This window comes from Elgaria multicarinata, chromosome 21, assembly GCF_023053635.1.
Source record: "Elgaria multicarinata webbii isolate HBS135686 ecotype San Diego chromosome 21, rElgMul1.1.pri, whole genome shotgun sequence".
Classification (NCBI taxonomy): domain Eukaryota; kingdom Metazoa; phylum Chordata; class Lepidosauria; order Squamata; family Anguidae; genus Elgaria; species Elgaria multicarinata.
Genome location: NC_086191.1, coordinates 14,573,580 through 14,596,576, shown reverse-complemented (window position 1 = coordinate 14,596,576; position 22,997 = coordinate 14,573,580). Strand labels below are relative to the sequence as shown.

Below are 22,997 nucleotides of genomic sequence, written 5' to 3'. Positions count from 1 at the left end.
AGCAAACCTTTCAAGGTAAAACAGAAGCAATTTTCAGCTCCCACCTATGCGAAGGGACTGAATTTTACAGCCTCCCGGCAGGAGAGAAAACCCTCGTAAAGTGTCTTGACATGTGCTCGCGATTTCACTTGGATACAAGTTACGGGGACTTTGGAACTGGCTTAAGGTCGTACACAAGACAAGTTTCCAGGCATCTGTTACAAATGCTTTATTTCAGGGAGAAAAGGGGGGTGTAGAACAAGGAGAGGTTCAGCAAACTTCAGAGAACAAAAGTCACAGGTTAATATAAATGTAAGGAGGGAAGGACTCCACAGGAGGGACCAAACCTCAGGAAAATATCAAGTACGACAATGACTTCTCATAGTAAAAAAAAAGGGGGGGTGTTCCTGGTTATTCACTTCCAAAATTAAGCCTATTTAGGGGGAAGGAGAAGCCACAAACTAAGCAGGGTGAGAAGGCAGTGGCTCCAAACAGGCTCCAGAAGGAAGAGAATGTGCCCCTTGCTCTCCCCTGTGGCTTCCTGTCTAAGCTTAAAACAGATCTAGACAGAGATCAAGAAAGCAAAGACATTTACCCACCCTAGATAAAGGTGCCACGAACATCAACCCTTCCCCCCTACCCAAGCAATTCCTGGGGAGGTTTTCATTGTCATTGTTTAAAAAGAAAAGAGGGGAAAAAAGAAATTTAGCTGTCACTAAGCTTTGAAGAGACACAAGATGTCCATTAGTGAGACCATGCTAAACACAAATCGACACATCGTGAAGCCTGGCACAGTTTTGCCGCGGACGTACCACAGGAACCCGCCGTCCAGCCCTCAAATAGCCTACCTGAAAAATAAAAGACACAGTTCATTTGAAGGCTCAGGGATGGGTCTCGGTGCCTAAGGGAACCTCAGAACCGTGGCTGTGTAGGATTCCAGCAGAGAGGAGTCTTCACTTCTAGGGATGGGAGGGGGCGTGGGCCCACTCAGACGCCTTGAGCGCCCACAAAGGTGCTGGCCGGAGGCAGGGAAGAGTAGGGGGAACGAACAGTCAGGATTACAACCACTATTTCACAAATCGTTCCGCAAAGACAACATCAGCACGTTCCCTCAATGGTTTACAGAGAATCTCACACCTTGGCTTTGTCTTGTAATAGGAGGAAAACAGTTTAGGGGAACTGGAATTCTTCTCCTGGTTAATATGAAACATTCCACTTTTCAAAAACAACAACCAAGAACAAAATTAAGCATTTGAGGGCCAAACCTTCCCATTCATCGGCTACCCTTAGGGTGCTGGTGTACATTTCAGTATCGGATGATTTCTAGATCTCCTGAAAGGGAGGCAAACGGGTTAAAAGCACCACACAATTGCAGCAGTGTGGAGCGACCAGATGACTCTTCTTTGGCCATGCTACGTCCACCCATATTTGTCCCTGAAAGAGGGTGCCCTCCCCTAGCTCAGACCGGTGACTGGCATTGTCCCCCACCCCAAATCAGGAGGCTCTCTCAGCCCTACGAGCCAATATCCTTTTGAAATTGAGATGCCAGGGATTAATTTGGAACCTTCTACATTCGGAGCATACGCTCTAAGCTGTGATCCCTTCCCTGAAACATAGGAAGCAGTCTTGGACCGAGTCACCTTAGAATCATAGAATAGCAGAGTTGGAAGGGGCCTACAGGGCCATCGAGTCCAACCCCCTGCTCAATGCAGGGATCCACCCTAACGCATCCCTGACAGATGGTTGTCCAGCTGCCTCTTGAAGGCCTCTAGTGTGGGAGAGCCCACCACCTCCCTAGGTAACTGATTCCATTATCGTACTGCTCTAACAGTCAGGAGGTTTTTCCTGATGTCCAGCCGGAATCTGGCTTCCTTTAACTTGAGCCCGTTATTCCGTGTCCTGCACTCTGGGAGGATCGAGAAGAGCTCCTGGCCCTCCTCTGTGTGACAACCTTTTAAGTCTTTGAAGAGTGCTCTCATGTCTCCCCTCAACCTTCTCTTCTCCAGGCAAAACATGCCCAGTTCTTTCAGTCTCTCTTCATAGGGCTTTGATTCCTATGAATTCCTTGATTCCTCCAGCTCAATATTGTCTATTCTGACCGGCAGCAGCTTTCCAGAGGCTGAGGCAAAGAAGGAACTTCCCCAGCACTTGCTATCTGATCCTTTCAACGGGAGCATTAAACTGGGGGCCTTCTGCACGTGAAGCGTGTGCCTCCTCCCGCCACTGAGCTACAGTCCCTGGCGGCGGCAGCACTAGCCCCCGGTTCCCCATGAGGACTGCCCAGGCTGGAGCCTTTCCAACAAAGTATTGAGGGAGTCTCAGACAATCCTGCAATGCACTGTGAATCGCACAAACCTGACGGCCAAGGAAAGGTGGCCTTAGCTATAGATTAAGCTGCAGGAAAAAGACACCTGACAGGATGACCGAAGTCCGTGTGTGGTAAGCGCCACAGCCTATGAGACTCTCCCCACCTCATAATGCATACAATTCAGCCTGCTCACTTCCAGATGAATACCAAATTTACTGATATACCGATGAGTCTAGCTGTTACTATCTAGGAAGAGTGCTTAAGAGAGGTGGCAGGAAGTTCCATATTGCCATGAGAAAGGGGGCAGGACCCTCCGTCTTGGGGATTAGCAGGGATGACAAGCATCATAGCAAACATCCATGGTGTGGCTATATCTTGAACACCGATGTGATTCTGCCTGCCCCATCTCTTAAAGGTTATCGCACAGCTGGAAGAAATCCAGAAAAGGGGTAACTAAGGTATCAAGGAGCTGCAGCACTTTCTTTACAGTAGAAGCCTTTGGGTCTTGTTTTAAAGAAAGACAACCGAGGAGGGAGGGAGAGAGAGAGAGAACACAACATAAACAAGTTTATAAAGTTATGAACCCTGTGGGGAAAATGGGGAGGGACATACTTTGCCCTCCCATGTAATACTAGTCCTCAGGGGGGGATGCCCACTGAAAATAATTGTGGGTAGATTCAGGATAGACAAAAGTAAAGTCATCCTTCACACAAGGCATCAATTAACCGAAGAAATCCACAGTCGGAAGATGCGGCCACTGGTTTACACGGCTCTTGAAAAGGGTCAGACAGGGAGGAGGACGCGTCAACTGTGGCAGGAGGCCTCTAAATGCTGGGGGAAGACAAGACCGACGTCTGTTTAGCCACTGGTCTGATTCAGCACAGCCATGCTTGCGCCACGGAGCAAGGCATCAAAGCTGTACCTTGGGCAGATCTGTTCTCTTGGGAGAAAACCAGAGACCCTTCATGAATAACCCACCCAACACGCTGATGCAAACTAGCTCACCACTGTGCCTTAAGGGGCTCGGGTAGAGGAGAGGATCCTCTTAGACCCCCGGAAGTTTAGGCTCAGGGGCGATGCTGGATCGTTTTCCATAGGACCGAGACCTTTTGCCATCAGATCTCAGAGTAACATTTTACCGAAAGGCTACCCTAACTCCTGCCAGTCAGGCTGTGACTGGTGCAGCTCAATCCCAGCCGCTGCAGGGCAAACCGAGGGTTCATATGCAAGATGGGTGGGACGGGGCAGAAGGCAAAGGCCAAATGGCAAAAAAGGAATGAGACCAGAGCCAGTTTGGGGCGGGGGGGGGGGGGGAATTAACCGGCCTGGGTTGATGCTGTTCTTCCTACGGGAAGGTATCGGTGGATGCTGATCCACGCTACGCCTCCCACGCCCAGCGGCACAGCTTGCTCCAGATGGTCTCAATGCTCTGCAAACAAATATGAGACCCAGAGCCCAGCAGATACCGGAAGGTACCCCCTCGAGAGATACACGCAGTAGCAGCGGCCCACTTCCCTCCCGCCCAAGCCTCGCCATCAACCACACCGGATGTTCCATCCCCCCCCCTCCTCCTCCAAGCTACGCATGAAAAAACGCTCTCACCTCCAGACTCAATACGCGGAGTATCGCAACCTGTCCGCGCCTGCATCCCGCCCGAACCGCTGGACGTCGTAGAGGGAGGATCGCGGGACGGGAGACAGCTGAACCCGCTCGTATCCGTACACGTCTCCGGCGGTGGAAGCCGCAGCTGCCGAGCGACGCAGAGGGCTTCTATCCCGGGTGTAAAATGTGGAGGTCGCGGCCGCAGCAGCGGCGGCTACCGCTGCTGCAGTTCCCGAGGCTGGCAGCAAAGCCCTCTCGTAGGGGTCTAAGGCGGTAGTGAGGCGACCGGCCATGGCTGTGGCTTGTGAGTACTGGGCGTACTGGGAATACTGGGCCATGGTGTGCTCCGCATAAGCGTCATATGCAGAAGCCCCATACGCCGCCGCAGCGGCGGACCTCGCGCGATACCGTTTATAGTAGTCCACCATTCCATAGGGGTCATCGTAATACACGGGGTCCCCATAGCCCGTAGGGTAGGGGGTGCGCACCATTCCGTATTGCTCGCTATAAGTTTCGGTCAACTCGGGCACTTGCCCCGTGCGGTCTACCGGGCACTCTTTAGACCAGTGACCCTCCTTCCCACACCGGTAGCAGCCGCTCTTGTCTCCCATCCCGGGCGCGGTCCTGAGCCGGCTGGTGGACAACTGCACGCGCATTCGTTTGCCTTGAAGGAAACAAGACGCAAGAAGGGCAGCTATAAAGGTTGGTTAAGAACAAGTTCAAAGCAAAAGCACAGCAGGTCAGTTGTTTGTTTGTGTTAAAAAAAGAAACAGTCAGGGAACAACCAACCCACCAAAGCTAACTGCACAAGAGGCAACCAAAAAACTGCCCCCGGGGGCAGTTGTTCCCTGCGGCAGGAAGGGAAGATTCTGCCTGGTTTGGAACAGCCAGTAAGTTACTCGGGGGAGCAAAGCGTTCAGCGGCCAGAGAGTCGTTCGGGCCTGCTTAGGAATGTGAAATGTTTTATTCAGCCTGTGAACGTGATGATGCTGGCTGCTGAAAACCGGAAATGTTTTTGGCAGGCTTGCAGAACGTAGAGAAGGAATGGCACACCAGACTTCAGGAGTCTGGTGTTTACTGTAAGAGCTAAATACTGTACAGCCGCATGTGGCTACCAGAACACTCCAGATAAATCACAGTTGCCATTAATAAAAGGACATTTATGGCCCCTGGTGGTAACAACAGAATGCGAACACATGCGAAAAGTCCTGAAACTCTTCCTCCTCTCCAGATCTGGTCCTCCAGCAAAGACTACCTTTCCCCATTCTTTATTCTAACTCCACTGTTTCAGGGCCCTATGGCACTGCCTTGAGCATATCTGTATTCCCTGCCGACACCCAGAAGAACTTGAGTGTCATGATTCAGACCCGCCCCACATGTTCCGCTCTTGCAGAATTAGGCTTCTCGGGTTCTGGAAACTCAGGGGTTTGGTATGCAGTCAGTCAAGACCTCCTGCGACGGCCCCGGTGCCACTCCTATCAGGGACAGGTAGTGAGTTTCACACGTAAAGCCTTAACCCAGCAACTAAATGGAAAGAGCCACGGAAGCCACCTGGGCCACAGTTTGTCTTGGGGGGGGGGGGGGGGAGAGAGAAGAAGCAGACACTGATCGCTTTTGGAACTCATAAGGAAGACTACCCAGGTCCCGAAGCCTGACCAGAAGTAAACATGCGCCATATATGAATTCTAAAGATTTGGCCCAGAGCACAAAGCAAAACTGAGGCGTTCTGCCCATTGTCCTTTGTTTCCCATTCAAAGGGGCCGATGACACCCAGCTCAGTCACACACACGCCTTTTAACTGAGTAACTCTGGTTAGCGCATGTGCCATCAGGCTGCTTGTATTTCAGCAGTGGGGAAGATCAACCCTAGGGGATATAAGCCAGAGGCAGAAACCCTCCTGCTGCCCATGCCCCCAGACATTTACGCCCTTCCAGCCCTCTTTGATTTCACCACCGCTCTGGAAACAGGGAAAGCTCTATCAATCCCCACAGTTCTGGTCAGGCGGCCGAGACGGAGAGAAGTGCCTTGCGCCCGAGATCTCCAAGCCTATTTTAGTTATATATTTTTTTCATTTATATACCACCCCATAGCTGAAGCTCTCTGGGCGGTTTACAAAAGCTAAAAAGCATGGCTTTTGCTCCCCAAGAACCCCAGGTTGGAAAGGGGGAGGCCTTCAGGTGAGAGCGTGCGGCTCTGCTCCCTAAGTCCTCCCCACTGCTTTTGCCCAATGGGTCAGCATATCCTGCTGCTGTTGCAGGCTGTTCCAGAGAGTTGCCTTACCTGTTGGACTTTTACCCTCCACTGCACTTCAGCCCCACTTGCAAATGAGGCAGTCAGGGCCCTGCACATTTCAGAGCTGTGTCAAAAAACATCCTACCTAGCCTGACAGGGTGGGGCGCTGCTGACCAGGCTAAATCCTGCCCCAGCTTTTTAACTGGGTAATACTGTCAAACAGGGACTTCCCTCAAGAGCAGCTTCTCTCACTCCCCTATGATCAGTCGTGGCTACGCAGACGTTAAAGATACAGGAGGTGTGCCCACCTGTGCATCTGATCACCCCCGGCATAAATGTATCCTTGACTGGCAGCTGATGATGCGGATAAGATTGCTTGCTGCTGGAAAGCCACTTTTTTGGGGGGGGGGAACATGGGTGTGGCAATACCCCTATGCATGTACAAGTGAAAGGAGGCAGTAGCCCTTAGTTATCAATCCCTAAAAAGAGGGTGCATGCATGGGCTATTGGGTGATGGTGGTCAACTACTGCTTTCTCCACCTACTTCCTGGGTCTGAGGAAGCAGGCCCTTCTCTGCAAAAACTCATTCACAGAGACCAATTCGGCAATGCATGTCTTTCCCCCACCTTGCTATACACGAATTCTCCAAGAATTCGTCAATAACCAGTGTTTACTACTGGCCTAGCACTCTTCAACCAGTCTCAGCCGTTGGCAGAGACACATGCACGGTGCGTCAGCTACAGTAGCTGGATCTAATCTAATGGCCGTTTCGGCACAGAATCCAAGAGCATACGCACAACTGCTCTATAGGGCAGCAGAGTACCGCTGTGGGCCCCACAAACATCATCAAGTGGCCAAGTCCCCACTCCAAAGTGCAGCTTAAATGCGGCTACAATTTGGCATTTGCTCCTGGGAGATGAAAAAAAAAGCAACCAGGCCAAGGGGGCAGGCCTACAGTGTAAGGGTGCCATTGCACGCATGTTTAGACAGAAAAGTCTTACCGTTCCCCAGCCAATGCCAGGTGAGGAACTGCTGGGAGTCGTAGGACTCTTTTCTGTCTAAAGATGCATAGGATGGTGCCCTAAGATGCCCAACAACGGAAAAACCAAAAAGGCAGGGGGGACTTGTCTTGCTTGCACAAGTGCTTAATGCGCAATGAATATTATGGTATGCATTTCTCCCCATTTCAACTCTATCCGAGCCTCTCCCCATCACAAACACAGCTTTCCCAATCCGTTTCAAACGAACCAGCGTTTCACCCGCCCTCAGGTTTACTTGACTTACAATCCAGGCAATTGACCAATTCCTCTTCGTGACAATCCAGGTCATGCTCAGTTCCTTCCCTTGACCACTTCTCAAGAGACCTCTATCTTTATATACAGAGCTGCTTCTTACCTACCATCATGATAAAACAAAATTCTAACTATCTTTCCAGAAAAGCTAAAAAGGAAAATGAAAAAAAAAAGAACTTTGCATAATTATATTTCAGCTAATTAGTATTAATAGCAAAGTGGGAACTTCAACACATTTCCACTATATTTCACGCTTGGGAGGGTGCCAACTTCAGTGAAAATTGCTCAGGGGGAATATTCTGGATTTCCCCCAAAGCTTGTTTTAACACGTTTCCACCAATATGTAAATTGCAGATTTTTAATAACTGACCACAAACCTGCTAAGATGCTCGGCTTTCCCAGCATTAGATGCAAACCCCCACAAACAAGGAAGAGATTACTAGCACATATAAGAGGCTAAAAAGTGGATCTTGACTTCTTGCAGCTGCCCTTAGCAATTGTGAGATTTTCTGCGACGTCTTAGAATTACCAACAACGTTCTAACTGTTTGGCAGGAAATTGTTAGTAGCAGAATTTTGATAAACACTGCAGCTTGAGACAGAAGTTAAAAAGTCAGTTTAGCCCAAACCTCATGCAGTAGCTTAAGTTGTGTACTGTTGGCAGAAACAAGCGGGGAAGGAAAGAAGAGAATCACAGTAAGAAGGCCAGGAAAGCAGGTTGGAACAGAGGAAGACACAGGGAGTCCAGAAGCAAACTGGGTGAAGGAATGGAGCTGAGAAAGGTGTAGCTGCATGAAGACGGGGTAGCAGAAACAGAGGCATGAGGGGGAAAAGAGGGACAAATCTTTATTTTAAAAGACCGCCTTGCTGTCAGGAAAAGAATAAACAGGCAGGGACACTGGGGACAGAGGGGTGAAGGCTGTCAGGGAAGGAATAGACAGGCAAAGCACCTGGGGTGGGGGCTGTGATCAAGAGTCTGTCTTAGGTCACAAAAGGCCAAAAAGCTAGATTAGATGGGCTCAGTATCACACTGATTTGAGGCTATTTTGGTTGCCAGTCTTTAGCTGTTTAGTGCTGCATGCTTCTGTCAATCAGAAACCAACCAAACCAAATTTTAAATACACACGGAACACCTGCACACACCATTTGACTAGCAGGGATAGGGTCACACAAAGACCTAGGGACTACCAAAGGACACAGAAATACTTCCTTCCTTCTTACTGGTCTCAAACTTGATGCAAAAAGAAACTTAACAACAAAGCTAGAAAACAGTATTTTGGCCTTCGGAAGTTTTCCTTCTAATACTGGCAGTGCTCAACTGAAATCCATTTTAAGACACCTTTGAAGTCTGGTCCTTTCGTGAAATTCACAGGGCTCAAACTTATATTTGAAGCTATGTCACCTCTAGCTTTTCCATGGTGATCCGCCTATACCCCCCAAATTCTGCTAAAAATGGACCGAGGAAGGCTTCCCTTTTCACAACCGGTGGGAGCTTTTGTTTAGTAAAGTTCCCACGTGGAAAGTGCCCCCTTCAAGAAGCTTGAGGAGGCATAGAATCATAGAATAGCAGAGTTGGAAGGGGCCTACAAGGCCATTGAGTCCAACCCCCTGCTCAATGCAGGAATCCACCCTACAGCACCTTTGCTGAAACACCGAAGCACGTCAACGCGTTTAAATGTAACCTTTTAACCCTATAACGGGTAAAAAGCCAGACTAACGGAACATTTTAAGCCTAGTCAGCAGACAGCACCACTACCGAGCTGACGAGGTTTGGCTCCTTGAGAGGCAAATCCTGCCTCGGGGCCTACACTGACACTGCCCCTTTCCCACCTTGGAACTCTGTGTTGTCAAGGCCCCTGATGGCCTCGACGGCATCCTCAGCTCGCTCCATGTGCACAAAGGCATAATCCTTAACGATGTCGCACTCGAGCACGGGGCCGTACTCCTCGAACTTGGACCGCAGCTCGAGGTTGGTGCACGTGGTGTTGATGTTGCCCACGTGCAGCTTGGTGGAGGCCTTGCTCTTGTTCTTACTGGCCTCCACGTTGATGCAGATGCCGTGGAGCTTGTAGTGATGCAGGTTGCGGATGGCGTCCTCGGCAGCCGTCTTGTCCTCTATGTGCACGAAGCCGTAATTCTTGATGATGTCACATTCCAGAACCCGCCCATACTGCTCGAAAAGAGAGCGGATCTCCTGCTCCGTGGCCTCCCGGGGAAGATTGCCAATAAAAAGCTTCACCATGGCGGCTAGAGCTGGGTGCGGGGGATAAGAAACAGGCGTCAGGCTGCATTCGAACAAGGACAAGCAACCAGCACTGGCCACTTCTGGATTTTTTCCCCTTTTTTTAAAGAACAGCCAGGATTCACCACTTTCAAGAACCCCCAGTGAATTTCACAAGTCCTCAGCGGGCATTACCTTGAAAGGGGTGATAATCATGGTGAGGAGGCCCCTGTCATCGTGGCCTCACTGGACACGGGGAGGGGGGGGTAACAATTGTAAAAGGGATCTCGCTTTACAGACACAGGTTCCCCCACCACCACTGTGACTAAGAAGAGGCAGCATGCCTTTGAATACAAGTTGCTGGGGAACATGGTTAGGAGGGTGCTGTTGTCCTGCTTCTGGGCTTCACACAGGTATCTAGCTGGTAAAACCCTCCACTAACCTTATTAAAGCTAACATATATCGATACGGATATTCCTGAATAGCAGTAATAATTACAACCAACACTGTCCATACTAACATAATATGTAACATGTTATGGATAATAGCGGAAGGATACATTAGTACTGTCAAGTAATGAGAGCACTGACATGTTTTCAATATTATCCATAACGTTATATACTATATTAGTAAGCTAACAATATATGTTGATATCCAATGTTACCTTTAATAATCTGAACTAGAATATGAATAGTAATAAGCATTATATACTGTCAACATTGATATTAATACTAATGGATAATGTCTGACTATACTGAGCTGTTCCGGGAGCTTTGGGGGCATAAAAATACTTCGCTTTTTTTAAAAAAAAAAAAAATATTAACAGTATAAAATCTATTCAACAGAAATAAATTCCACCTATATCCTGATTTGTAAGGTAAGGGTGAAAAATATACATATATGTTACACCCTCTGTCAATAATTAAGATCTTGCTTCGTTTTGTTTTCCTTTCTGTAAGCTGAATTTCAGTTTAGAAAACTAATGAAATCCGTAAATAAAAAAATCTATTCAATAAATATACAGTATACATGAAATAAATGATAGCCAATTATTGCCTATATTATATTTTTAAAGCTAACGCTAGAATATTTAACATCCCTACAATATGATTATTAAAGCTAACACTAGAATATATCACTATCCCTATATTATTAAACCTAATGTTAAAATACTTGAACGTCCTTACGAAATGATTATTAAAGCTAGTATATCACTATCACTATATTTTAACATCCCTATGATATGATTTTTAAAGCTAATACTAGAATATTTATTTATTTATTTTATTACATTTCTATACCGCCCCACAGCTGAAGCTCTCTGGGCGGTTTACAACAATTAAAAATAGTAAACAGCCGAAGCTCTCTCATTACGATTCTATCCATCTGTCAGGGGTGCTTTAGGGTGGATTCCTGCATTGAGCAGGGTGTTGGACTCGATGGCCTTGTAGGCCCCTTCCAACTCTACAGTTCTATGATTCTATGATCAGGAAAAACTTCCTGACTGTTAGAACATTACGACAATGGAACCAGTGACCTAGGGAGGTTGTGGGCTCTCCCACACTAGAGGCTTTCAAGAGGCAGCTGGACAACCATCCGTCAGGTATGCTTTAGGGTGGATTCCTGCATTGAGCAGGGGGTTGGACTAGATGGCCTTGTAAGCCCCTTCCAACTCTGCTATTCTATGATTCTATTGTTATATTCTAATATATTCTATTATTCTAGTAATAGAATATATCAATATCCCTATGGTATCATTATTATTATCATCATTATTATTATTAAAGCTGACACTGTAAGCTAATGATAGCCCTAAATGTCCATTAAAGCTGACACTTGAGTGTTCTTCTTCTAGCAGAGCAGAACCAACAGCAGGGGCAAAGGCCCCTGGACCCCCCCCCCCACCCCAGCCCCCCCCACCTCCCAGGCCCCCCCTCCCCACCCCCCTCCACCCCCCCACGCCCCACCCCCCCAGGCCCCACCCCCACTCCCCACCACTCCAGGCCCCCACCACCACCACTCCAGGCCCCGCGTTCGCAAGCAACGGCCCAGAAACAAGCCACACGGCCCTATTAGTTCCTCCTCTTTGTCAGCCGCCTCGGGAGCCTGTTCCGGCTCAAGGGCGGGGCAATAGAGCCATGAATAAACGGCACGTCGGGTTCAACCCAGCCGCCGAGCAGAGGCCCCGGCGCCGCCTGACACTCTCCCCCAACCCCCCCTGCCCCACTCGGCCGCCCTCGACGCCCCCCACAAGCGCCCCCCACGCCCCCCGCCCCGCCCTGCCCCGCCACGCACCTCAGCAGCGGCCCACAGCACAAAATGGCGGCCGGAACAACGGAAAAAGCGCCTCAGAGGCCGCCTAAGCCCCCGCGCGCACCTCCCCCTCACGTACAGCTCCGATTGGCCCCGCGAGCCGCAAGCGCGCCTGCTGAGTGGGCAGGGGCGGCTGTCGCTCAAGGGCGACTAAGCCAACCGGAACTCGCCTTTGGGCGAAGAGCCGACCCGATTGGCTCTCGGCGTATGCGGAGGAAGAGGAGGAGGAGGAGGGCGGGATTTTCCTCCCCTCCCGCCCAGTCTTTTTTTTTTTCTTCCTTCCCCGCGGGGCTGTACTATTTTCAGAGACGGGGGTGCGCGGGAAGACAATAGGCTGTTCCATTAGTGTGGGAGGCTCGATGATAGGCGAATGGATGTGGTGGGGAGGAAGATGAAGGAGCCGCTCTGGGTTATACCATAGAGGCGAAGGGGGGGGGGATGAAGATGGTTTGCTCCATGGAACGAAGGGAGGGGAGATTGGACTGTTCCATGAGGGTTCCCAATAGGGGGGGAGATTAAGGAGGGCTGTTCCATTATGAAGTACCCTAAGGGGGGACTGGAATGCTTCAGAAGTGGGGAGGTGCTATGGGGAATGTTCCTGTGGGAACTCTGGCTAATAATTCAGTAATTATTACTAACCTAATTGTTTATTTTCTCCCAGACCCTTTTATCCTCATAACAACCCTGCGAGGTAGGAGAGGCTGAGTGAGAAAGTCACTTGCTCTAACCACTAGGCCACACTGGTCAGGGGTGTGTGCAAAAGGATGCTCAGTGGGGGCATTGAAGCAGCATTACCTTTTCTTTCCTGCTGTTTCTCTCCCCCTCCCCTTCCTTTAATATGATGCAGAAATAAATCCAGCAGGTAAATCTCCCCCCCCCCCACCGCCTTTGCACAGGTGCAGAAATGGGCAGGAGGGTAAAATGAGGCTGTGCCTTTCTGTACTTTTAGAGCAGAAACCTATCAAGGGCTATAGCTGAGTAGCATAATTTGTATACAAGAAGGCCAAGGACTAGGGTGACCCTATGAAAAGGAGGACCGGGCTCCTGTATCTTTAACAGTTGCATAGAAAAGAGAATTTCAGCAGGTGTCATTTGTATATATGGAGAACCTGGTGAAATTCCCTCTTCATCACAACAGTTAAAGCTGCAGGAGCCCTGCCCTCTTTTGTATCTGGTCACTCTAGTATAGCTCTTGCAGCTTGAACTGGTGTGAGGAAGAGGGAATTTCACCAGGTTCCCCATATATACAAATGACCCCTGCTGAAATTTCCTTTTCCATACAACTGTTAAAGATACAGGAGCCCGGTCCTCCTTTTCATAGGGTCACCCTACCAAGGACATACAATGGGCTTGTCCATCTCACTGGCCACTAGTCAGCCCAAGGTCCCCAGACTACATGGACTCTTGATCTTTGCTCTGGCAGGATTCTTCCTATGCTAAACATCTGCCTGCACTCCCATTGTCAAAAACACATAAGCCCTACCTGGCTAAAAAAAGGTGGCAGACTTAACAGTAGCAAAAACTGATGGCAGTGAAAAGACAGTTTCAGTCCTGGGAGAAGTATGGGGGGTCCTACATTCACGCTTCTGTTTGCTCTCCACAATATTCAAACCAAGCAACTAACCAGTGTTCTGGAGGGTTGCTTCTTTTGCAGTCAAGGCTGCTAAATGTAGGGGTAACTATGTAGATCCCATTGCTGTGAATTGCTTGGGAGGCTTGAAAATATGTGAAATGTCCATCTACCTCAATATTATCTGCATGCTGACAGGCAACAGCTTTCCAGTTTCAGAGAGTTTTTCCCCCCAGCCCTACCGGGCGGGTCAAACCTAGAATCTTTTTCATGCAAAGGTGTGTTTCCACTGAGCTGCCACCAGCCCTGGCATCGTAGCCTAAACAAAAGGGAGCTAGCAGAAATTCAGTTTAAGTTTTCCCCATCATGGAAGCTGTGTACTGGGGAACGCTTCAGCAACAAGATTCTGAGATAAGGCAGAAGAGAAGCCCAGGCCAGAGAATACTTGAAAGAACCATCAGTGACCTGAGAAAACCACCCAGAGAGCTTCGGCCATGGGGCAGTATATAAATGTAATAAATAATAATAAAATATTCTAGGTGCTGGTTTTAACCTATAAAGCCTTATGCAGCTCAGGAGCACAATAGCTGATGGAACGCCTCTGCTGATCTGAACCTGCCCAGACACTACGATGGACATCAGAGGCCTTCCTCCAAGTGCCACCTACAGGGAAGGATTGGAAGGTGGGAACAAGGGAGAGTGCCTTTTCAGTGATGGCCCCCCGATTGTGGAACGATCTCACCTTTTAAGTGCTAGGTTAAGCCCACCCTTTACTCCCAAGCATTTAATGGCATACGACGGGCATTTATGCCAGCTGTCCAAATAGGTCTAGTATTTTACTGGCATGAATTTTAGCTGTTTAACTTTTTTAAAAAAAAATGTATATTAAAATTTTTATGCTGTATGTTATCTTGTGAATTATTGTGAACTGCTCAGAGAGCTTCAGCTATTGGGAAGCACAGAGGTTTAGTTATTCTGCTGGGGGGTTGTTTTTTGGGGTAATGTTTTAGTATTTTAAAAATGTAAACAGCCTTGGGTGGCTTGGCAGAAAGGTGGTATTGAAATGTATTAAAGAAAGCAACATTTTTGCCTAATCAGGCAGCTGGCTTGTTTGTTGCGAAAGGGGAGACTCCTCTCAGCTTTCGCGTCTTCCGCTGCAGAGACGGGGAACGAGAGGAGAAAAGCTCAGTACTGCAACTGGTGGGTACGAACGAAACACGCTGACTCTCCTCTACACAGACTCTCTTTATTTGTCCAAAAAAAATCAGAAAGATGCCACTGCAAACACGTGAATAACGGTCTCCCATGAGCACAGAAATACCACTGGGGCGCCGGGGCCCACGACAGGCAGAGTGCCTTAACTTTTCAGCCAGGCCTCCTCCCTCCGAAGCCAAAATCCCTTCCCTGATTACCTCCTGCGATTCAAGGAGTACCAGGACATCGTGCCCCGTTGGGAGGCAGTGGAGACGCCGGGTCTTTTGAGCAGCGGGTTACAGGCCCTGCATGGAGGCAGCTTCTGCGTTTCTTTCCTGATGGGGTACAGGAGAGGTGTTGCTACCTTCCGACGGCAAGAGAAAGGGGTGGGAGCGTGGCAGGGAGTCGGAGCAGGTTGTGATTATGAAAGGAAGGCACGCACGGGTCAGAAACCAGAACTAAGAGGGGAAGGAGGATGAAGTCAGCTGTGTAGGATGTGAACATTGGCAGTGGCAGCTTCCGCGCCTGCGGAGACCCAGGCAAGCGGCTGTTGGACAGGCAGCAATGGAGCACCGTCAGTTCCCGCAACCAGGCAAAGCGATGCAAAGGTTAAAATAGCCGAGGCAGGCCTCCCGCCCCTGAAAACCCCGGTTCTTCCCAATATGGTTCTCGGACACCGATGCCCCTGCTTTCTCCTCCCCACCCCAACAAAGGACCCCTGTGTGGTGTTATCTTTCAGGACAGGCTTGTCACACACAAACACACACACACCCCAACACAATGCGTTGGCTCCATTTCGATATGGAAGGCTCTTTGGGACCAAAATAATCCGCGACGTGTTGCCGCAGGGCACCGAAATTGGGTGCGACCTCTGCGGCTGGCAGGTCCAGCAGCTATTGGCAAGCCATGATCGCTGAAAAATCAAGCCTCCCTGATGGTAGCAGGTTAACAAAAAGAAGTGGGGTGTCTATTCCCCCCCCCCCAATCAGGCACTGCTTGAGAAATTTTCCATGCTGGACTAGATGGACTTTTGGTCTCCTCCATCATAATTCCTTTGTCCTTCTGTTTGGTGCTTCAGGAAATCAAAGCCTGGCAAGGAGGGGGGTGTATTGGGGTCGGGGGCTTCTTGGGTGGCAGGAGCTGTAGAGCCGTAACTAAATGTGAGGGAGCAGATCTGGGTGTTAGAACACAGCTCTGCCTTGTAGCTGTAAAGGATGTGAAAGGGGCGTGATTTAAAGTGGAGGGTCGCCATTAGCACCCGGCACCCTTGGGCAGAGGGCCCCCTGGCAAGCATGCCTGCTTCGGCCCCTGTGGCTCTGACACCTGAGCCCTGCTCGTGGGCTTCTCTGGCAGGAGCATCCGGAAAGCCGCCTTGCCTTTTAAGATTTCCCACAATGCACCAGAGATCCTGTCAGTGTCACTCCGGGGCATTGTGGTGACAAGGTCAAAATAGTGTGCCGTGTCCAAGATGCAGCTGCCAGATAAAGTTGCAGCTGGGAAGGGCACTTTGGTGGGCAACCCCCTCAAATCTCAAGGCAACCGTGGAAGGATGGGGTAAATCCCCTGTTTCGTGCAATGCCTTTGCCCTCACCTTGCAACCCCTCTACGGCAGTGGGCGTGGGGCACGGCTGACCCGTCTTCATCCACCCTTCCTGCTTTACAACCGTTCGTCACGATCCGTTTCTAAGTGCCAAAACACACGTTCCGCTCATTGCAGCACTGAGCCTGAGAATCTTATTTACTTTCGTGTAAGCCCATGCAACCCTGATTCGGATTGGGACCAGCGCAAACGAGGAGGGGAAGATTAAATCTCTCCCCTGTCTCTTCTCCACATACAGTTTCCCCCCCCCCCCCACAAAAAAAAATCCATCCGCCTGTGGGGCACTTAAAACAAAAGATTAAAAGTCTCCAATGGGGGTCAACGGAGGATTTTTTAACCCCACCCCATGGGGTGACAAATGGGGGAGGGGAGTTTAATTCACCCCTCCCAGTTTGTGCTGATTTGAATTGGTATCACACAAAATTACACTCAAGTAAATAAAACTATAGGTACCTTGACCCTAAGCCATGAGTTCTATTGGTGCTTAAATTATTGGGAGGGGGGGAGGAAAGAGGACGTCCCCCTTATCCTTAAGTACTGTTTTATAAGGTGATTGGGGGGGGTTCATGATTAAGCTAAAATTGGACGGGGGGAGAGGGGAGCATGGTTTGTGGATTTCACTAACTTTACCTCCCGTAATGTGAGCACTGGGTCATTCCACTGTATCAGACGCAGGAGTCCACATCCCAGCGCCGTCCAGATGTAGGGCTACAATTCCACTGGCCCAAGCCAGCATGGCCAATGGTCAGGGGTTAGTCAAAAACATCTGGAAGGCACTGTGATTCCTTTGCTGAAGTTAGCTTGGCAGAAGAGGAGATTCCCCCCCCCCAAAAAAAATGCCAACTGGCTTTCCACCAGCAAAACCAGTTTGGTTCCTTCGGGTCTCTATTCTAGCCTTGGTGACTGACTGCGGGGAGAGGAAACGGCCAACTGCCCTGAAGCGCACCAGCGATAGGAGAGAGAGAAGAACCAGAGTCAGAGGGTGGGAGGTTTTCCTGACTAGGGGGGAGATCGTAGGAGGAGAAAACGCTCGACGGCATCAGCCGGAAAAGTCCGTTCTGCACCTGGTGCTGCTGGCCCGCACCGTTTGCAGCTCCCACGTGGAATGATCCGATCGACCCGCCGGACGTGCCCCCCGCTATGACGCCCGGCGTTCCGGCAACCCCCAAAAGCGCGGCCCCCGTCTGACCCAGTCCTTAACACAGCCTCCGGTTGCGAACACGTTTCGGCAGAGGCAGTGTGGGTTTTTTCTTTTTTTTTCTTTTTTAGGGTGGGGGGTGCATTCCTTGAAAAGGTTGGAGGTGCTTCATGCGATCGGCGGGACTATAAAAAGGACGACGACCGTGGTCTCTGTCAGTTGCGTCATGCCCCAGCGACACCCACCCGCCCTGCCCACCCACCCCAGTCTGAAGCCCCTGGCTGTGCCCTCCCTGATGATCAGTCCTGTACAGATGTAGCAGCTGCAGCACTCCACCCCCTGCCCCTTTTCCCGCGGGTGTCCCTATTTGTTCTTCTTGAAAAAGCTAAAGCGCTTCTCCCGGTCTTTTTCCTTGGTCTCTTTGCTCCGCAGGGTGACGGTCCCTTCTGGGGCGCTGTTGGGAGACACGGGAGGCATGGTCAGGGCCCGGGACATGCCCTTGTTGATGAGCGGGGCTTGTTCTTCCGCAAGGCCTTGCGGCGTCGGGGTGCAGGCAGCCGTGGTGTTGATGACTCTCATCCAGCTGCTCATCTCGGCCTGGGGGGGAGGGGTGGAGAGGGAGGAGAAGAGGCAGAGTATAAAGCACCCGTCGCTCTGAGCACGTGCAGAAAGCTGTCCCCTTGGGACCGCAATACCTGATGGAACGCCTCTCCCGACATGAACCTCGCTCAACATCTAAGGTCCTCCTCTGAGCACCTACTTCAAGGGACGCTTGGAGGATGGCAACAAGGGAGAGGGCCTTTTCGGTGGTGGCCCCCTTCCGCCTATGGAATGATCTCCCTGATGAGGCTCGCCTGGCACCAACACTGTTATCTGTCAGACGCCAGGTCAAGACGTTTCTCTTCTCCCAGGCATTTAACGGCATTGAACAACGCTAGGTTTGTTTTTAAATGGACTCCAGAACTGTTGTTTTAAATGGATGCTGCTGTTTTTATACTGTTGTTTTTATGTCTCTGATGGTTTTTAAATTTGGTATACTTTTAATATTTACTGTTTTTAGCTTTTGCGAACCACCCAGAGAGCTTCGGCTGTGGGGCGGTATATAAATGTAATAAATAAATAAATAAATAAATAAATAAATAAATAAAAATATCCCCCACCCCCAGTACTGACATCGTGACTCTTAAGAGGGGTGTGTGATGAGAATGGGCATTCGCAGCTTCTAAATCACAGGATATTCAGAGGTCTTTCATGTTAGACTTTAATAGGCAAAACCTGCAACAAAATGTTGCAGTATGGAGAGATCATAGGAACATAGCTCTGTTTCCCACTTAGACTCTTGGAAGAACTCTACATATACTGTCTGAAATCCACAAGAGCAGCCAGCAATCAGTGGAGTCAGTACAAGATGGACCAGTAGTCTGCCTAATAGAAGTTCCTCTGGAATTAGCTCACAGGTGGAATAGTAGACTGGAGGCTGTAAGGTAGCTCTTTAGGATTTGCAGAATTTGAGATCTACTCACCTCATCCCTGGCTTGGAATAAATATTCTTTGCCGTCTGTTAGCCTGCCAGGAGAGAGAAAAGTGGGAAAGATTCACCCCCAATGTAGATGACACCAAATTATTTAGGGTGGTTAAAGGTGCAATCCTATGCCTGTTTAGGCAGAAAGAAGTCCTACAATCCTATGTATGTTTAGATAGAAATAAGTCCTACAATCCTATGCATGTTTAGACAGAAAGCAGTCCTACAAATCCTATGCATGTTTAGACAGAAAGCAGTCCTACAAATCCTATGTTTAAATAGAAATAAGTCCTACAATCCTATGCATGTTTAGACAGAAAGAAGTCCTACAATCCTATGCATGTTTAGACTGAAAGAAGTCCTACAATCCTATGCATGTTTAGACAGAAAGCAGTCCTACAAATCCTATGCATGTTTAGACAGAAAGAATTTCTACAATCCTATGCATGTTTAGACAGAAAGAAGTCCTACAATCCTATGCATGTTTAGACAGAAAGAAGTCCTACAACTCCCACCATTCCACGGAACTGTGGACTTCTTCACACAGACCATAGTGAAAGTATGGAATCAGACACATTGATGGAGGAAAAGGCTCTATGAGAAGGTGGTTAAAAAGGGAGAGAGAGAAATATGAACCTAAGAAGAGCCCTGATGCTGATCCAATCCAGCGTCCTGTTCACACAGCAGCCAACCAGCCGGTCACGGCAAGCCCACAAGCAGGACATGAGCGCAAAGGCACCCTCCAGCCCATGTTCCCCAGCAAGTGGTGTATGCGGACGTACTGCCTCTGATACTGGAGGTGGCATATAACCACAGGATTAGCGGCCATTGCTAGCCTAATGGAAATAAAAAAGCCCTACTACTTGGTGTAAAACTCAAAAGTCAGGCTGCAAACGTACCCACGCTTCCCTGAACAGGGCTGCACCGTGAGAACGTGACTTTGGGGTTCTGAGAATTCAGGGAAACGGCCCCTACCCGAGCTTGAAGACGTGCTTGCGTTTCTTGTAGTCCAGAGCGACGTTGCACTGCGCGCCCTGCAAGCTGACGGGCACTTCGCCGTGGTAGGGGATGCCGTTGCTGGCGTTCTTGCCGTCCTTGTAGAAGCCCAGGCTGCCTTTCCGTACAATGCAGTAGATGTTCTGCCAGGACCTGGCGAGGCGGGGATGAAAAGCAAAGGCGGGGGGAGAGACGTGATTGGAGAGGACGTGATGAAAGCGGCACCTCCTTTCTTACGTGGCCTCCGTGCCCCTGGGCCAGCCAGCCCTGAAGCAATGTCTTCAAAGAGGCGGAAAGGACGGGGGGAAATTTGACCTCTCCCCTCAATTAGCTCTGCTAGCCACTTTCGAAGGGGGGGGGAGTACAAATTTTGCACGTAAGGAACGTCTTGCTTTCATGTGGGTGGCGGCTGATTTGGGTTCGTTTGGAACGTGGCTCTCTGGAGAAGCCCAAAGGGCTGGATTGGACCCCTGGGACTGAGCCCCTCACCCCTGCCATACGCAGGAATTGGAGATTTTTGCAAGCCTTTTCCCAAGTCCCTTTTGCGGCCTCCTGACGCACCCCTCCACGCCCGCCCCGGTCACCTGTTAGCGGCCTTCTTGCCCTGCGATTCCATTTCCTGCTTCCGACACAGCACCCCTTCCATCTGCTCCGAGGCCGAGGGATCCGGCGTCCGCAGGGGCAGCGTGGTGGACTGAGAGGGGTCGGCGCCGAGGGCAGGCAGCTTGGGCCGCTTGGGCGAGGGGGCCGGGCTGGGCTCCTTCCCCTTGGACCCGGAGTCCAGATGCGACCCATTGACCGTGGCCGACGTCTCTGAAATCTGTAAACGGTGGGGGGTCGGGTTAGAATCCTGTTCCAGCCCTCTGCTGGACACGGGAGATCCAGAATTAAAGCGTCACCAGCAAACATCTGTACAGCCGCTGCTTGGGACCTTCCAGGGAGGAGGGAAAGCTCACCCCTCACCACTCTAGGCCGTTTGTTCCCTTGTCGAACTGGTCTCGCCATCGAGACATTTCTCCTAACGTTCAACCAAAATCTGCCCTCCTGTAACGTAAGCTCATGAGATCTAGACTTCGCCCTCTTTATCCTCACAACATCCCCATGGATCATGGTCCTGGGTGTCATGGCTCCACCGGAGGAATCTTTTTCAGAGGAAAAGGCAAAGATCCTGGAGGTAAACCGTAGCAAGGAGCAGCGCGCGTTGGGAGACGGACCAGGAGGAGCCCAGGCCCTTAGGGGAGATGTCCACGGCTCCCTCCCCAAAGGAGGAGGATAGATCCGCTCCTGAGATGAAGGCTGAGCAATCACCCAGCCCCTGAGAGCGGCAGCGTCTCAAAAGACAAGCCGGAACCCTCTCTTCGAGAGAAGTGCCCAGCTGCAGAGGAAGGCTCCTCTTGAGTAAAAGTCTTTCCCCGCGAGATGTGCTGGAGCTGGAAGACTTGGGCTTTATAACCCTTCCGTTGTGACCTGCTGCTTCCCGGAAAAACAGCTCCATTTTGGCTTCTCATGCCTGGCATCCCCGCTTTCCTGACCTTAGCAGCAAAGGAATGATCTCTTATGCTGCTAACCCCTGGATTCCTGATAAGAATGCTTTTATTGGACTGTTTGCCTGGGCTTCGGGCTTCTGCCTGCTTTTTTGTCTAGAGCCAAGTTGCAATGCCATTCCTCTTGGGATAACTTGGGTGGATTTTGAACTCAGGGTGGGTTTACTCTGTAGCTCTGGGATTCCACCTCAGGCTTGGCTGACCGACCAATCAGCTCGGCGCCTTCCGGTTTTCTTCCCTCCCCACCCTGTCACTCTCCGCCATCCATGTGTCTCACCTGGGAAGACTCAGAATCAGGGTTGATCCCATTCAGAGACGGCAACTCCAGCGACAGACCTCTCTCTCCAGGGCTCCTGAGGAAGGAAGGGGAAAGGGATGTGCAGGTCAGGTCAAGCTGAAGTTCCGGCGGACCAAGATGGCTGTCATCACAACAAAGAGTCTTGGGACGCCTTAAAGGCTAACGCGTTTATCATGGCATGAATCAGGATAAAGGTTTGTTTGCTTGTTTTAAATTGCACCACATGGGTTAATGGTCATACCCCATGCCGGTGTCATGGCTAACCCTACTGCCCCTGTTTTGGGAGAAGGTGTTTCAGGTAATCAATCAGATTCGGACCTAGAGAAGGCGGCACCAGACACCAGCCAGCCTGGACCAGTGGGGGAGGAAGCTCTCACAGGAGATTCCCCAGCTGAGAGTCAGCCCTCTCCAGGGCTTATCTCCTCAAGGCCAAATTCTACACACACAGTGGGAAGTGAGGTTTCTTCTGGAGGTGAGGGTTCCAACAAGTTAGCTGATGCTAGGGTCTGCCGGAAGCTGAAACGCACAGCGCGGAAGGAAGCCGTGAGAAAGTCAGTTCGATTACGCCAGAACCTGCCTCCGCACCAGGCTCTCTGAAGTTACAGGCGTTTGGGGAAAGGCTTCCCGTTCTCCTTGATCGGACAATTGTCTCGTTAGTTTGCTTAGTTTTGCCTAGGGGGAAGTTTCCAAGAGATTAGACTCTCTTCAGGTGGAAGAGACGTTCGTTGCTTAATAAAAGCTTTGTCAATTACCTAGCAGGCCTCGCCATTTGCCTCCCATCGAAAGCAGGAGTTTTCAGAGAAACACGACAGCCCTTTGGAGCAGAGTACCTTTAAGTCCATTCCTGTTGTGACTGCTTCTCTCCTGTGCTGGACCTACATAGCATCCCACCTCCAAAAACCAACCCACTCGCTCGGCCGGCCTGCACACCTGTCTTCCCCCAACAGGGCCGGGTCCCCAATTCTCACCGGTTGTCGTGATGAGCACTGGGAGAATGCTGCCTTTCCGGATGCTGCTTCTGGGGCGACGTGGCTGTCAGTTCTTGCAGCGGGGGCGTCAGAGGTCTCTTTTTCCTCGCTTCCTCCAGCTCGTGCCGGCGACGTTCGTTCTCTTCCAGCTGGTGGAAAGAAAGAACGAATTTATGGAACTCACTGCCAGGAAAGTTATAGGATCGGAGAGTTGAGTAACC

At 50.3% G+C, this 22,997-nt stretch overlaps 2 protein-coding genes across 3 annotated transcripts in view; both read right to left on the bottom strand.

The window, feature by feature from the left end:
* Positions 1 to 193: 193 nt before the first annotated feature.
* On the bottom strand, positions 194 to 12,001 carry LOC134412426 (RNA-binding protein 4B-like). Of its 2 annotated transcripts, XM_063146348.1 has the most exons (4): positions 11,929 to 12,001; positions 9,243 to 9,665; positions 3,890 to 4,553; positions 739 to 827 (listed from the first exon to the last, which is right to left on the bottom strand). In XM_063146348.1, the coding sequence occupies exons 2-3, from the start codon at positions 9,652 to 9,654 to the stop codon at positions 3,898 to 3,900; spliced, it is 1,068 nt and encodes a 355-aa protein (XP_063002418.1). In that variant the 5' UTR covers positions 9,655 to 9,665; positions 11,929 to 12,001; the 3' UTR covers positions 739 to 827; positions 3,890 to 3,897. The 2 variants fall into 2 exon arrangements, with proteins under 2 accessions (XP_063002419.1, XP_063002418.1); XM_063146349.1 differs by lacking the exon at positions 3,890 to 4,553 and having other exon boundaries at positions 194 to 827.
* A 5,729-nt stretch (positions 12,002 to 17,730) lies between these two features.
* Positions 17,731 to 22,997, bottom strand: part of SPTBN2 (spectrin beta, non-erythrocytic 2) — a 64,606-nt gene continuing 59,339 nt past the window's right edge. Inside the window, exons 31-36 of the mRNA XM_063146199.1 lie at positions 22,777 to 22,925; positions 21,788 to 21,863; positions 20,551 to 20,786; positions 19,946 to 20,119; positions 18,972 to 19,014; positions 17,731 to 18,045 (exon numbers count right to left, since the gene is read on the bottom strand). Coding sequence (XP_063002269.1) covers positions 17,812 to 18,045; positions 18,972 to 19,014; positions 19,946 to 20,119; positions 20,551 to 20,786; positions 21,788 to 21,863; positions 22,777 to 22,925 — 912 coding nt within the window. The 3' untranslated portion in view covers positions 17,731 to 17,811. The remainder of the gene's footprint in view (positions 18,046 to 18,971; positions 19,015 to 19,945; positions 20,120 to 20,550; positions 20,787 to 21,787; positions 21,864 to 22,776; positions 22,926 to 22,997) is intronic.